The following is a 13,994-nucleotide window of genomic DNA, read 5'->3' as shown; positions in this document are numbered from 1 at the left end:
TGAATTAAAAAAAAAAAAAGTGATAAATTTGCAACTTTTAAAATATCTCTATGCAAACCTTCTAAAAGTGACTAAATGCTAGAAAGGTGCAGATAACATTCACTGACTGAAACACCCTGACCAGGAGAGAATACAAGTCTGCTAGATGGCAGCAGTGATGTTAGTGTCATCTGGTATGGTCACTTTTTGGGTTGTCATTTGTTTCTTATTTCAAAATAAAACAAAATTAGACACCAGCATACTTATTGTGTGTAAAAGAAAGACATGCACATGTTCAGTTGTTCCCCCTTCTGTGGCAGAAGTGGAAACAAGGCAACATCTTCCATATGCTGCCTGGTTTGGAAGGCTTTAGGGTGTGCTTGGTCAAAGCAACTGGTGATTTCAGGGACCAGACATACTTCTGGCTTTTGTTTGTTTGTTTGTGTTTTCTCTCTTTTTTTTTTAATGGGGGGAAACAGATGTCTGATCAGGTTAAGCATCTGTTTAAAATGTGCATTGCTAGGAGTTTTGCTGATGGTAGGTGAGCCCTGCTTTTTTTAGCTATACAGAAAATTAGTAACTAATGAACGCAGAAAATTTTGACTCAAGGTTTTTAGGACTTTATGTTGTACATCATTTGAAACTACACTAGTTCCTAGGAGAGTGCTACGTAGATGGAAGGGGAAGGCAGCATTTTCTATAGGGGTCCTGTAATAAGAGAAAGCAAACTGAGAAGCACAAAGAACCCTGAGGCAAAGGAAAAGTTATTTATAACCAGAGATTCCACTTGAATCTGTGGTTATTTATATGGCTGTGCTTCTTTATAACCAGCTCACCTGTGAAATCTATAAATGATGTGTATCACCTAGGAAAGAGAGCAGCAGTAAATGGCATCTTATGGTATGACACTGCTTTGTTTGTAACTGACCCTAAGACCTAATACTTACTAAAATATGCTTTTTTCATTTAAAGAGTTCTTAGATTATCAAGCCTTTACAGACCAGTCAAGCAATTCTTAATACAAAGTGTGATTGATTTCTGAGGGTTTTCCTCAGGTCTCTGGTATTCACTCTTTAGCCATGTTCTTCCTTCCTGTCCAGACAGTAAGTACACTTCATTTGTTCCAGACATGTAGTTGGATATGAAAACTAATAATTCCAGTCAGCAAAGCTGGCAGTGCAGTTATGTCTTGATACATATATTGTGAGCAAACTTGAGTACCTCTGAAGAAGCTGAACTGCTGCAGTTAATCTACCATGTGTGGTGACTAATTCCTTTGGAGAGCTGAAACAAAAACCTTGCATTAGGACTTCAGTGAGAGGATTTTTGGTTTGGCCAAAATATTGGTTCTGCTGGCAGCGTAAAGTGTGAACAAAGATATTTGATTGCTTTTTTGCACATCTTTGACTTGGGAGGAATGATGATGTGATTTTTTGTGTAGTAAACTGATTGATAGTGAAAAAAATTCTCAGTCCTTGTTAAGCAGTATTTCCCTTCACAAGTGCAGCAGCACTAAATGAAGAGACTCCCATCCTCTAATTTTCATCCTTAATTTTCTCCTTCCATGGAAACTAAAATCCATTATTGTCTACCAGCTGAATTACAGATGTGACAACACACTGAATTGTCTTTGTGAATCTGTTTTTGTTGATTGGAAGTTAAAGTGGCTTAGGTGTATCTATTTCAAGGGGTTGAAATAGATTAGGAAGGGTTCACTAAAGCAACCTTTGTTAGCACCCATTAGAGATCAGTAATCTCTAGGGAAATGGTGATGGTTAACTCAGAGGAGTCTGGGAGAGACCTCCTTAAACCAGCACAGTGTGGATTAGGAGATTATATATATATAAAATATAAATATAAATATAAAAATATAAAAAAATATAAATAAATAAATAAATAAATAAATAAATAAATAAATATATATATATATAATATATATATATATATAATATATATATATATATATGCACACACACATACACATATGTGGGCTTCTCTGTATGAATTATTTATATGAGGTTGTCCTTTTAACCCATTTCTTCAGCTGGGCCTGCATAAGATAGTGAGTGAGCCCTAGAGAGTGAGTTGCTCATTTGTACTTAGAGCATTCTGTTTCTCCTGACTGCCAACATGGATGAGTCATATGCAAATTTCATTTGAGTTGCTTACAAGTTTGAAAAGAAAATCGTTGTTTGTGCCAATGAGATATTTTTATCCTGAAATGTCTGTTAACTAAGGCAGTATTGATAATTTTCAACGGGTAGGGGGGTGAATATTTTGTAACCGGATCTTTTGAGGGGGGAATATTTTTGCAGTTTTTGTCTTTCAGTAGTGGCAGCTGTTTTACAAGGTGGGTAGCAGCTCCATATACCAAAAGTATCTTATTGGGAAAAACAAGACACAAATATTGTAAGTGGTTCTAGAGTAGAACATGCTTATTTATTTGCTTAACAATTTGTATTTGGAGAGGTAAGAATAACTGATGCCAGTGTCGATGCTTTATACTGGTTTATTTGGTTTTAGATATCCTTTATATCAAAAATATAATTTCTCTTTTGCCCAGTGATACTTGGTGCTCTTTTATATTCATTGAGTGCTGTGTGCACCAGCGAGCCAGCAGACTGATATATAGTTGAGCAGCATGTTGAATGCACAACATCTGTCACTACTCCTCTGAAACCTGAACATCCCTCAATAACAGAGTATGCAGATTTATTATAAACAGTGTGATTTCAGGAATTAAATACATATTATTTGGGAATTAAAATATATATTTCCCAATATAAAGAAATGTGTATGTTCTATAGATAACACAGATGTATAAATGCTTTCCCCATGATATCTTAGCACACCTTATTTCATCTGTTTGGGTTTTTCTTCTTCTCTTTTTTTTTTTTTTTTTTTTTTTTTTAATTTCAATTTCAAGACATGTACATTGGCTTTAAAAGTTTCATGGAAGGATTTTCTGATTTCTACTCAGAATCCACTCAGCATTCTAATTTTTTCTTGTGGCAGAATATTTTTCAGATGGATGAAATACAGGACTGCCAGAAAGTGGGTGTATTAAAACAGAAGAGTAAGTGGTCCAGCTAAGTCCTTAAATTAGTTCAGGTAGCCCACTCTGTGCCTTGCTATGCAGTACAGTTATACTTTTTAACACTTAGCAGCTTATAGAGCTGGCAGGTTTTAGGAGCTGAAATCCAAGAAAAGGTATGAATGGAATCTCTTGGCACTTTTTCCTACCTTAATTTTTTACACATTAATTAGCTGCATTCAGAGTACTGTCAGAGGAAGTCTGGCTAAAGAACACTGATTTTTCACTAAAATCGTGAAGGTTAGCTGTGTTAGAATGGAGGTGTGAGCATGGAAGGTTGCATGGAATGGTGAAAAGTGAGCAGTGTGGAGATGGCTCTTCTATTGGCTCTTTGAGCTGAGAGAATCAAAGCCTTGATGAAAGAAAGAAAATTACCCTGTTTTATGTTCCAAAGCCATGAGTAGAATGAGGACAAGGCTTGTTTTTCTAAGCTCCTTAAGTATCAGGACAGAGAATTATGTATTTTTGAGACTTTCCTGGCTCAGGCTTTGGTGCTGACCTGTATCGGGTCTTCCCTTCACCTTTTTCCTCCTGAGTAATCTCAGAGCACCAAGCCTGACAGAGTTCAAGAAGCGTTTGGACAGTGCTCTCAGCACATGGTCTGACTCCTGTGCAGGGCCAGGAGCTGGACTTTGATGATCATTGTGGGTCCCTTCCAACACAGAGTATTCTGTGATTCTGTGATCTTTAATATTCTGCAGGCTCAGACTCTGCAGGCTTTTGCTCTCTCCTAGCAACACGTCTGCATTTGATTTCCACAAGTAGTTGATGTTTAATTCCTCACACTCACTATCTGTTGTGCCTGATTCTTCTATCTTTGGCTTTAAGAGCACTGTATAATGGACTCTTTCTAACACTACTGTGCCTTTATTTATGCAGTGTTCATAAGGACAGAACAGGTAAAAATCTCCTTAGTTGACAGAGATGCTCTTTACCATAATGTTAAAATACTGAATTAAGACTGAAGCTTATAAAACAGACCAACTTTTCCACTTATGTTGTCTGAATGATTAAGTAGAATTTTCAGATAAAAACCAGGTTGTTCATGGTATTAAATTCTCACTTTGTGTTGTTTAATTTTTTTTTTCTTTTTCATCTTTTTCTTCTCACAGGACAAGAGGGAAATACAGTAAGGCATTGCTAGTTGACTACTGTGTCATATTTTCTGTTGAATTTCACAGCTCAGAAGTTCTTCCCTGAAAAGCTTTGATGATGTAAGTCATAATAAATTACATGGGCATTCTTTCATTAAGATAAACTAATAAAAATGCAGAAAACTATGAAAGACATTGTGTCAACCTGTAGGGTTGGAACACTCTCATCCCTCTACTTACCATCCTGTATAATATTTTGCTATTATTCTCAAGTCTACTAGCTGAATAACATATTATTACTAAGGTTTAGTGTCCCCTGGTTTCACAGAATGATATCTTTTCCTTCAATGGACACCTTATTTTTGTACTGAAAGATGGAGTCTGAAACCTTTATAGGAGAAGGGTTTAAAAATGGGTTTGGAAATGTCACATTTTAAAGTTCATATACTGCATCTTCTATTAGTTTCATACATTCTTCCTGCATCGAATTTAAAGATGCTCTGGAAGGAAAAAATATTTACATATACATTTTACTAATTGTTACCTTTACACAAAGGAAGTGCACACTTGGCATACTGAGAAGAACTCTGATAAGTTTTTTTCCTTTGATCTTCAAACTACTCTTGCTATGGCCAGGACATTCTCTTTGAGTATGCTAATAGCTATTCAATTTAGCAAATAATTTGCTTATACTGATAAAATTTCCTACAGGTGACTGAGTGTAGCAGCAGATTGAGTTATTCCCCATGAAAGCAGAAAGTCCTGAACAGCACTGTGCAGCACTCAGGCAGATTTACTTATAATCTTGTGAGCATGCAGGCCTTTGATTTTTTCTCAAGAAAATGCTTTGATATTTTCACTGGCATCTTAAACATAAGCCTGACATTTTGCTATTAGGAAATAACAGAAAAAAGGAATTAAAAATGGAATAAAAGATCACTAGTGAGTGAAAGCTCATACATATATATCAAACAGCCATCACCTCAATGCTCACAGAAGATAGAAACTTCCATTGCCATTGAGAAAACATTTCCAGCTTATCGGGAGACCTACAAAATACCCTCAAAGATTAATCTGGAAACTAAACCTTATGTCTGTATCATTCATGACCACAAGAGTGAAATTATATGGGAACAAAATACTTGTGGGAGAGGCTGCTGTTCATAGCCCAGGCTGTTTAATTACACAGAGCTCTGAATGGCTGTACCTGGCAGAATGGAGGAGGGAGTGACTACAGGATGGGTTGAAATATTTCAGATGAGTTTTTCAGGAAAGAAAATACTGATGATCTGTGAGTTATAGCAATTGTTCTAACATGTACTTAGCCTGAAATTTGTTTGGTTAGACCTAAAATGGAGTTTCTGTGCCTGAAAACTTTTCTATACATTTTAAATTAAATTAAGTGATGCAATGAAAATAATATTCTTCCATAAAAGATAATGATTATTTTTTGTGTTCTACTCTTCTTTCAGTCCTGAAGTGTCTGAGGTTTTGTTTGTTTGTTTGTTTTTTGTTGTTTTGTGTGTGTGTGTGTGTATGTTAATCAAACTGAATAAACCTAATTCTGTTTCAGTTTATATTTTCTTTAATGGTAACCACACAGATCATTCATCAGTTTGAATTCCTTATATTTAGCAGATAGGCTGTCCATTTGTATTATCATAAATTCTGAGAATAAGAGATATTTTAAAGTATTTTGAGTATTTAACTAAGCATATGCATCTGCTATGTAGAGTTCTTTCTAGTGATCTGCTTATGAGAAATTAAACAAGGTTGCATTAACATACCATATATAGCATAATTAAATATTACTGAAACATCTGTGACACACCTTCAAAACAAAACCCTTCTCTTTGTTTTCTCACGACAGAGTCCCAGCAGGGGGCTCCCAGGTAACACAAAAAACTGTAGCAGTCTTAATACACACTTGGTGCCCACACTTGGATTATAGCATGTATTTCAAAACTTTCTAGAATTTGAGTTAAATTACTCCTTAGAGTAGTCTTTTTCAATCTTTTTCTTTTTAAGCCTTTTACTCAAAGCTGGTTTTACCTACTGAACTCTTCTGACTCACCTTGAAGTGTTTCAGCAGGAATTGCTTTTCCTTGGATCCAAAGGCAGATGGTGAAAAGTTGAAATTTTTGCCTTAGATGTTTTCAAAATCTATCTGGTACAGGTCTTGTGCCAGTTTAGGCTTACCTCTAATGCACCTGAGAAACATCTTGGAATCTCTATGCACTTCAGTAATTCTCTGTAGATGGGTTAAATGTATACCTTGTATTATCAAATTATATAAAGAGCAGAATCATCAGTCTCATGTAAAGAAAGAATTTAAAAAATGAAATAATGCTAGACCTTTCTAGAATCCTGCCAAAATTTTAAAAGTACTAATTTTACAGCTTTTGCATTTACCTCTTTCAGTGAAAGACTCAGCAGCTGGAGACACTGTAATAAGAAAAGTAAGCTGGTGGCCAAAAGTATTTGAAATTATGCCAGCTGGGGTCAATGAAGTATTTCTGAGGAAATAATCTGACAATATTTTACTCTGTCCCCTCTTTCTATATGAAAATCTGACTAGAGATTTGTCAAAAGTATTTCTTCAGAAACATTTATTCAGGTATGGAAATATTTCTTGCAGAATAGTTCAGGACTAATAAAATAGAGACATATTTTTTTTAAATTGGACTCCGAAGGTGTATTCCATAAATGGTTTTTGATAGAAGAAAATAACAGGAAATGGGTTAGACATTATTTGAACTAAATGCTTAACAATAAAATCTGTGCATTTTTTCTTTCTGTCCTTTGGCCAGGATATATTAAAATTTATAAATACAGCATTGAAATTTTATGGGTAATTTAATGGATAACTGTTAGACCTTTAAAACCTGTTAAATATTAGCACTAATTTTACTAAAAATAGCTAACCTTAAGATATATGGCCTTTTGTTTCTAAAAAGACTTATCAACAAACCTGAGAACAAGTTTGAAACACCTCATATCTGCTAATAAACCTCAAACTATTAAGCTTTCCACATCAGATTTATTTTCCAGGTCCATGATTTACACAAATATAATAGGAACAGGACTGGAAGTAGATTTATGCTTCCAATATAGCCATTTGATCACACTGTCTCACGTAGTCTACAAATCCATCTATCTAAAGACTGTGAAAAATGCTGCATTTGCAGTCCCTTGTGCCCATGCTCTCAGAGGCTGCTCTGCTAAAAGAGACATCAGCAGCATGCACCAGAGCATCAGACAGTTAAACTTCCCAGGCCTGAGAAGTTCCAAGAGTTTTAACTTCCCCAGGTTTCTTCTGCTCTTGCCATGATACATGGGATGTCAGATTACCTTTTGTACATAACTTATCTTCTCAGACTATGAACTCCTCTGCCTGATGCACAGAACTGATAGCAGTATAGGAGGGCATACATATTTCTTCTTGGATGACTGGTGCCTGGTTGAACCAAGCCTATTCTTATGCATGTGGCTTGGAAAAAATTACCTTTGGCATTTTCTTGCAAATGTGAACAGCCAGACACTCTGCATATGTGGAAAACATTTAGTTTTGCACTAAATAAACATAAGTAATTTGTATGTGTTTTGGTTTGGTTTTAACCATTTTTTTTCAAGTAGAAGCTAAGTGTAATGAGTGTATATTCTTACTGACTTGATTCTAGAAAGGACCTGTGTGTATTTTTTCCAATTGTGTGCTTGCTTGTGTTTTATTTAGTAGTTTGGGTTTTATTCTGTCTTGCAGCTACTTTTAAGCCAGGCTGATGATATTTGAGAAGAAAGGCTAATCCTCTTTTTAAGTGGAGATATTTCTAGAAAAGTGAGGGTTAAATAGAAAATATATTACCTGAAAATATTTTCAATGCATTATTATTTGCATCTTTGCACTGTCCTCAAAAAATGGATTTAAATTCATCACAAACACTGTATTTGATTACTGACAATTTGAGTTCAGAGTCAAGTGATGAAAGTGATCAGTGAAATGTATTTCAAAAAGGATCTGGAGAAAACATATAAATAATATGATAATAATGTACCTAGAGCATGCCAGACTGAAATGTAAATACTAGATGGTGTATTGTATATAATCTGTCATAGTGCAATAAAACTTTTAAAAGTAACTACATTTTTCATTAAAGTAAAAGAAGGTTTCTGAGCAAAAACTACCCAGAAAGATTTGAAATCCTCTACAAATGCCTGTTTACTAGCAACATGAAAGTGAAAAAGGAAAATTAGCGTCACTAGTTGTGGGGCTGCAGTTCTCAGAGACCCCCCTTGCTCAAAAGCCCAGAGCCACCAGGCCATGTCTGCTCTTAATGAATACACTTAATGAATGAAATATGCTAAAATATGTTAACATATTAGGACTCAGCATAGATCTCTTTTATGTATCTGTATATAGCCTTATATAAAATATATACTAAATAATCTGTACTGCTAAAATATATACCAGCTATATAAATTAAATTGCAGTGCTTTTAAAAATGTTTTTGCCTTTTCTTTCAAAAATACAAGCAAGGATTGTACCTGTATATGTCCATTTGGTGTTCCTTGCAAAGGATAAGCATCAAGAAATGTGTTAAAAATCTAGTATTACAGGGGAAAAGTAAATATTATGACATTATGCAAACTTAAGCAGTAACTTCCAGAGGATGCAGATTAGGTATGTGCTGCTTCAATGGTGTGTATCTAACTAGCTACACTGAAACAACAGCAGGTACACGGCTCAGTTGAGAAAAGGTTGTGAGGATTTTCTTTCTAACTATTCAATTGTAAGACATCTGCATCTGAGCTTTTACAGTGTGTAGAGGAGAAAGCTAAGCTAGTAAACACACAAAAATTCCTTTCTCATTTAATGCCTACCCCCTAAAAGCAAGTAAAGAAGGAAATACTTGTAAAAACTTGCCTATACTATTATTGGATGCAGTCATTTTTATGGTGTGTGTATATATATCTATTTAAAATACCTCTTGGTCAAAAAGTACTTCAGGGCTAGTCTCTGTCATTAAATTCTTTTTTCTCTTGATTTTTGTCTCCAAATATGTTTGAAACAACTATAATGGTGTTACTTATACACACCAGAGATAAGCTTTGGTGGGAATGGAGTTCTTTTGAAAGTAAGATATAGTAAAAAAAATTGAAGACCATTTTATTTAGAAGTGAAATTTTGATGCAGATCAGGTTGACAATGAAAGAGTAATAATTTCAAAGTATTGGAACATATTTGCACTTCTGATAAGAGAGAAAAGGAGGGCTTGCTCAGATTTAGTAGGCAGAACACAGCCTGTAAAATATACGGTAAGAAAATAATCCAAAATCTATTTATATCAGGATGGTAAGAGATGTTGTACTGCCTAGAAAATATAGCTTTTTATTTCACTGTATAGATGATACAGCTTTTCCTCATTTAGGAGAACTGCAGTCTGGTTTTTTTGGCTGGACATGTTTAGTAACACAAGCAGGACAATCTATTGAGCACCAGTGTAAATTGGTTACTTGTTGCCATGATGGGTTATACTCAAAGGGATTGAATAACTGACTCTTTAAGGAAATCCATGAAGATGTTTAGAGGAAAGCCAAAACTTCATAGTCCCAAATCATGGCAATGCAAAAGCAATCCATAAACTATTAAAATTTCACTGAAATAAAAGATGCAAGCAACTCTATAGCAAATTTCTTTAATAACAGCTATATTGCCAAAATATACTTAAATTTACTTTCAAGATCATACTAAAACCTAAACATTCTGCATTTCAATACAGCTTTTCCTGCATTCCACCTCTAGGATATGCTTCCATAGATAGTGCATGAATAAATGGTTAGTAAATCAAATGTTAAATGGATAAATTCTTTTTTGTGAATTGGTTGGATATAAGTGAATTTGTCTTCTAGTGTTCGCATCAAGGAAAACTTTCTTTATGTAAGAAGTGGTGAAAGAAATCCTTATGTTGAGGACAACTACTATTCTTCCCCTCATCCTAGTGCAATTGTAGCAGTGCCTAGCAAAGTGGCATCCTCTGCTGTAGCAGTATATAAATGTATGGTCTCATTGAAACCAAAAGTATCAGATGCTCCAAACCAGATCTTCACACCTTGTCATGATATGCAGAGTGCCCCACCTTGAAACAAAGAATTGCTCTAATCAAAGGTGGGTTTGTGTCTGAACATCAGATGAGAGAGAAGTCTGTGTAAAGGAGTTGCTGAATGAATGCTAAACTTTTTAACAAGTAGTTCTCCTGAAGGATGTGCTCCTTCCAATACACATGAAATTCTGCTGTTGTTTATTGTGAGGCGGTGTCGTGATAAAAGAACAGATGTCTCCAAAGCAACAAGGTGTCATTTCTCTGCTAGTGAAAATCTGAGAAGAATTAAAAGGTGGCATAAAATACTAGGAAAGAATGATTTAAATCAGAGCTTCAATTCTTGACATCATGACATAAGAATTTGAATACAGAATTCAGTACAATAAATTATTAATGGCTCCTTAACTATCTCAAAGACATATTACATATCTAGCATCTTACTTGGGAAAGGTGGAGAAAGGAGAAGCAAAAGAAGCAACAGTATGTATTGGTTTAGGATTCTGGAGCTCTGGGAGAGATTTCTGAAGAATCTTGCCTGAACAGGCAATAAAAGTAATGAGAGAAAATGGGTAAGGAAAAATGGGTAAGACAGAAAAAAAGATTAATCCAGTATTTTACCTGTTGTACTAGCTCCAGGCTGGCACTGTCTTGTACACCAGCCTCACAGTGCTGCAGGTTTGCACATTGACCCAAAGGGATTTTTTTTCTTTTTCTTAGGAAGCAGGTAGCAGAAAATTATAATAGCTGCTGGTGGGAATACTTGACTGAAGAAACATGATCTTCAGGTAGATAATAATTAACGATGACACTCAACTTTCCTGGCATATTTGAAATGAAATTCAGTGGAAATATTACCATGGAGTTAAATGCATTTGTGTGTAAGGATGAAAGAGTTACTTGGTTAGTAATGGTACACATTTTTTACTACTGTGAACAATTAATAGAACTGCCTTTTGAAGCAAGAGACAAAACAACAATGCACAATTTTAGAGGTCAGAAGGACTAAAAGTGCTCTCTGTTTGCACAAGTTTACAGCACACATTGTTCTTTAAACTGTGGGGACATAGCAGCTGAAAGTTAGTGGACAAAATAGCTAAAGGGACTGTTGAGTTTATCACAGAAATAATACAATAATGGAGACATAGTGAAGTTATAATGCTTTATTACATGATCTAAAACCACTCCAGTGTATTATGTGCATGTTTCCCTTGTTTATTCATCTGTAAAGCCAAATAGTTAAACTTGGTTTATTTCTCCTCAGCTCTGTTGAGGCTGAACATTACTTCTATGACAAACTGCTGTGTACATGGGTGCAAGCAAGCAGGAAATTTAGAGATGTTATGATTGTTCCAATTTCTGTTTAAAGAAGGCAGTAAAATTTCATAACTGAGCCTGAACGGAAACATTAACTCTGGACTGAAAACAGAAAAGCTGTTTGGGGAACAGGAGGCATGAAGGAAAGGAAGCATTTAAATAATTCTTGAGATATGGTTAAAGGTCCTGACTAATTTGTGAGGAACTCAGATTCTGGTTGCAGCATAATTGGTGTTATTTTTCTTGTTCAAGTCATACTAGGCCAATACTCAGCATTCAGCAAGGAAAATGAAACTCGCAGGTCACAGCCCATGGGAGAGGTTTGGTGATACTGTCTTCATGCTCTCTACTGCACAGATGCTAAATCAAGGTAACAACGATCAAAGTTTGCTTCAGGCAGGCAATATTATTTTCAAGCAAAGTTGTCTTAACTTCAAAAATAACAGAGGCCTACTCAGGCTCTTCAGCAATATCAACATAAAAAATAACTTGGTTTAGTTTTAATTTTACAGTTACGTACCTTATTAGATCATTGTTCAAACATCAGGATATATTTTTATCTACAGGGGTGAATATGGTTTGGACTGGATGAAGAAGCAGTTGTGGAGTGAAGAAGAAGTCATAAACCAAGGCAGATTAAGAAAAACCCACACTCAGGCATATAGATAATATTTAAATATTTTATGTAAATTTACAAATCTCTCCTTTGTATTCTCTACCAAATATCACATTTCTTCAAATCACTCCAAATTTTAAATTCCCGTTGTCCTAAAGAGCTGGTTAGACACAAGAAAGTGTTTGTGTAAGCTGTGATTGAGAGCACCATAATAAAGAACAGTTCAATAGTTTTAACACACTCAGAAGAGCTGAAATAAAGGCATTAGGCTTCATTGGCCATGGCTGTACCTGTTAAGGGTAGTGTTGTCACTCTGTGGAAAATCCTTGGGTGTGTTGTGGTTGAGTAAATGGAGTATATGCTGACTCATGAATAAGAAACCAGGAAAAAAGCATAGGAAGGCATTGGATGTACCTGCCCATCTGCCAGCACAGACATTAAAACCCCCAACATACCGTAGGCCATAAAGGACTGTCCCATCTGGATGGAGGCGGATCATTCTGTTTTTCACTGTCACCCCATGGACAAATGATTTCTTGTCATTCTGGAAATACGTGTCCGGCACCCAGAGCTGGTCAGCCACTCTGTTGTCCAGAGTTAAGTTCAAAGGTATTCCAGAATAAGAGAGCCTTTTATCCCTCCAGGACTGCTGAAAGTACATGGTCAGGGTGTAGTCCTAGGGAAGAAACAAGAAGGGCTTTTTGTATTTTCATACTGACTGACTGACCAGAAGTTTATTTTTGGATGAATCTCAGTGACTGAATATCAGCAGCAATAGGAAATTTAAGGATCATCAGGGCATTGTTGCCATTAGACATGATTGTGAGTCTTGGCTTGTTCATATTAGTGTCAACTTGATGCTCACTCAGCAGTGGCAGTGACTACACCAGGCTTTCAAATAATCTCTTGACCCAGAGGGAATAGATGGCACATTTGAGTCTCCAGTCTGTGGATCAAACTTGGTTTCTAATTTTTCTTTTTTTTTTAATGTGAGAACAGTAATGTTTAGCTGAGCTCAGCCAAACAGCATTGCATAGCACTGAGGATATTCTTCTGATATTCTCTCCTGATATTCCCTCCCTTCACCCCAAAAAATTACCCCCATAATCCAGGAAGGCCTAGCCCTCCTCAGAAAGAACAAATACAACATCAGAACATAATGGATAACTTCCCATTCTGCCTCTGCTGGATCTATTGCCAGATGTAATGATATTAGATAGCCAGACATATCTCATCTCAGCCTGGGAAATGTGATTCTTTCTGTCCTTGCCAATTGGATTTTACTCTATAGAAAATCAACACGTTATTTTTAGCTATCATGCTGTAACTTCAGTGAAATACCATTTATACAGCCTTCCAGCTTTCATTTTGTCTGAAAAGAAATTGTTCTAAAGGCTTGTGGTCTGATTTACTCTCTTGTATATATCGTTCTGGGAAACTGGTGATTTTAAAGGCAGTCAATTTTTTCAAGGGGAAAAGTCCATGTACTTTGCAACTCATAGACTTCTTAAAAGATGATTAGAACAGCAGTATATGGGCTATTAGTTTTCCTCATCTCCTCCCCCAGCCCTGTTTTCAAGTGACAGGTCACTTTGTCACATGTTTTTATGGTAAAAGTGCGTCAAAATCATAGCTATTACTGAAAAAATTGGTCAGGAGTAAGATTTTCTTTTATGTTATAGAAAACCTTATCTTATGACATGTCCTTGTCATAAACCCTAGCCTGGACTCCAATTCTTGAAGAAACAGCATAAAAGCTGTCTGATACAATTTACACTCTTCATCTATAGTGGCTTCTT

General features: G+C 35.7%; 1 protein-coding gene across 2 annotated transcripts in view; it reads right to left on the bottom strand.

The window, feature by feature from the left end:
* Positions 1-13,994, bottom strand: part of GABRB1 (gamma-aminobutyric acid type A receptor subunit beta1) — a gene marked incomplete at its 3' end in the record, with an annotated part of 106,606 nt that overhangs the window by 36,276 nt on the left and 56,336 nt on the right. For both annotated transcript variants that reach the window (XR_013774411.1, XM_079307040.1), the window contains exon 4: positions 12,651-12,871. Coding sequence is in view for 1 of the 2 variants with exons in the window: in XM_079307040.1 (XP_079163166.1) it covers positions 12,651-12,871 (221 nt within the window). The remainder of the gene's footprint in view (positions 1-12,650; positions 12,872-13,994) is intronic.

This window comes from Erithacus rubecula (genome assembly GCF_903797595.1).
Source record: "Erithacus rubecula genome assembly, chromosome: 5".
In the NCBI taxonomy this organism is placed as follows: Eukaryota; Metazoa; Chordata; class Aves; order Passeriformes; family Muscicapidae; genus Erithacus; species Erithacus rubecula.
This window is presented reverse-complemented; position numbering and strand designations above follow the sequence as displayed.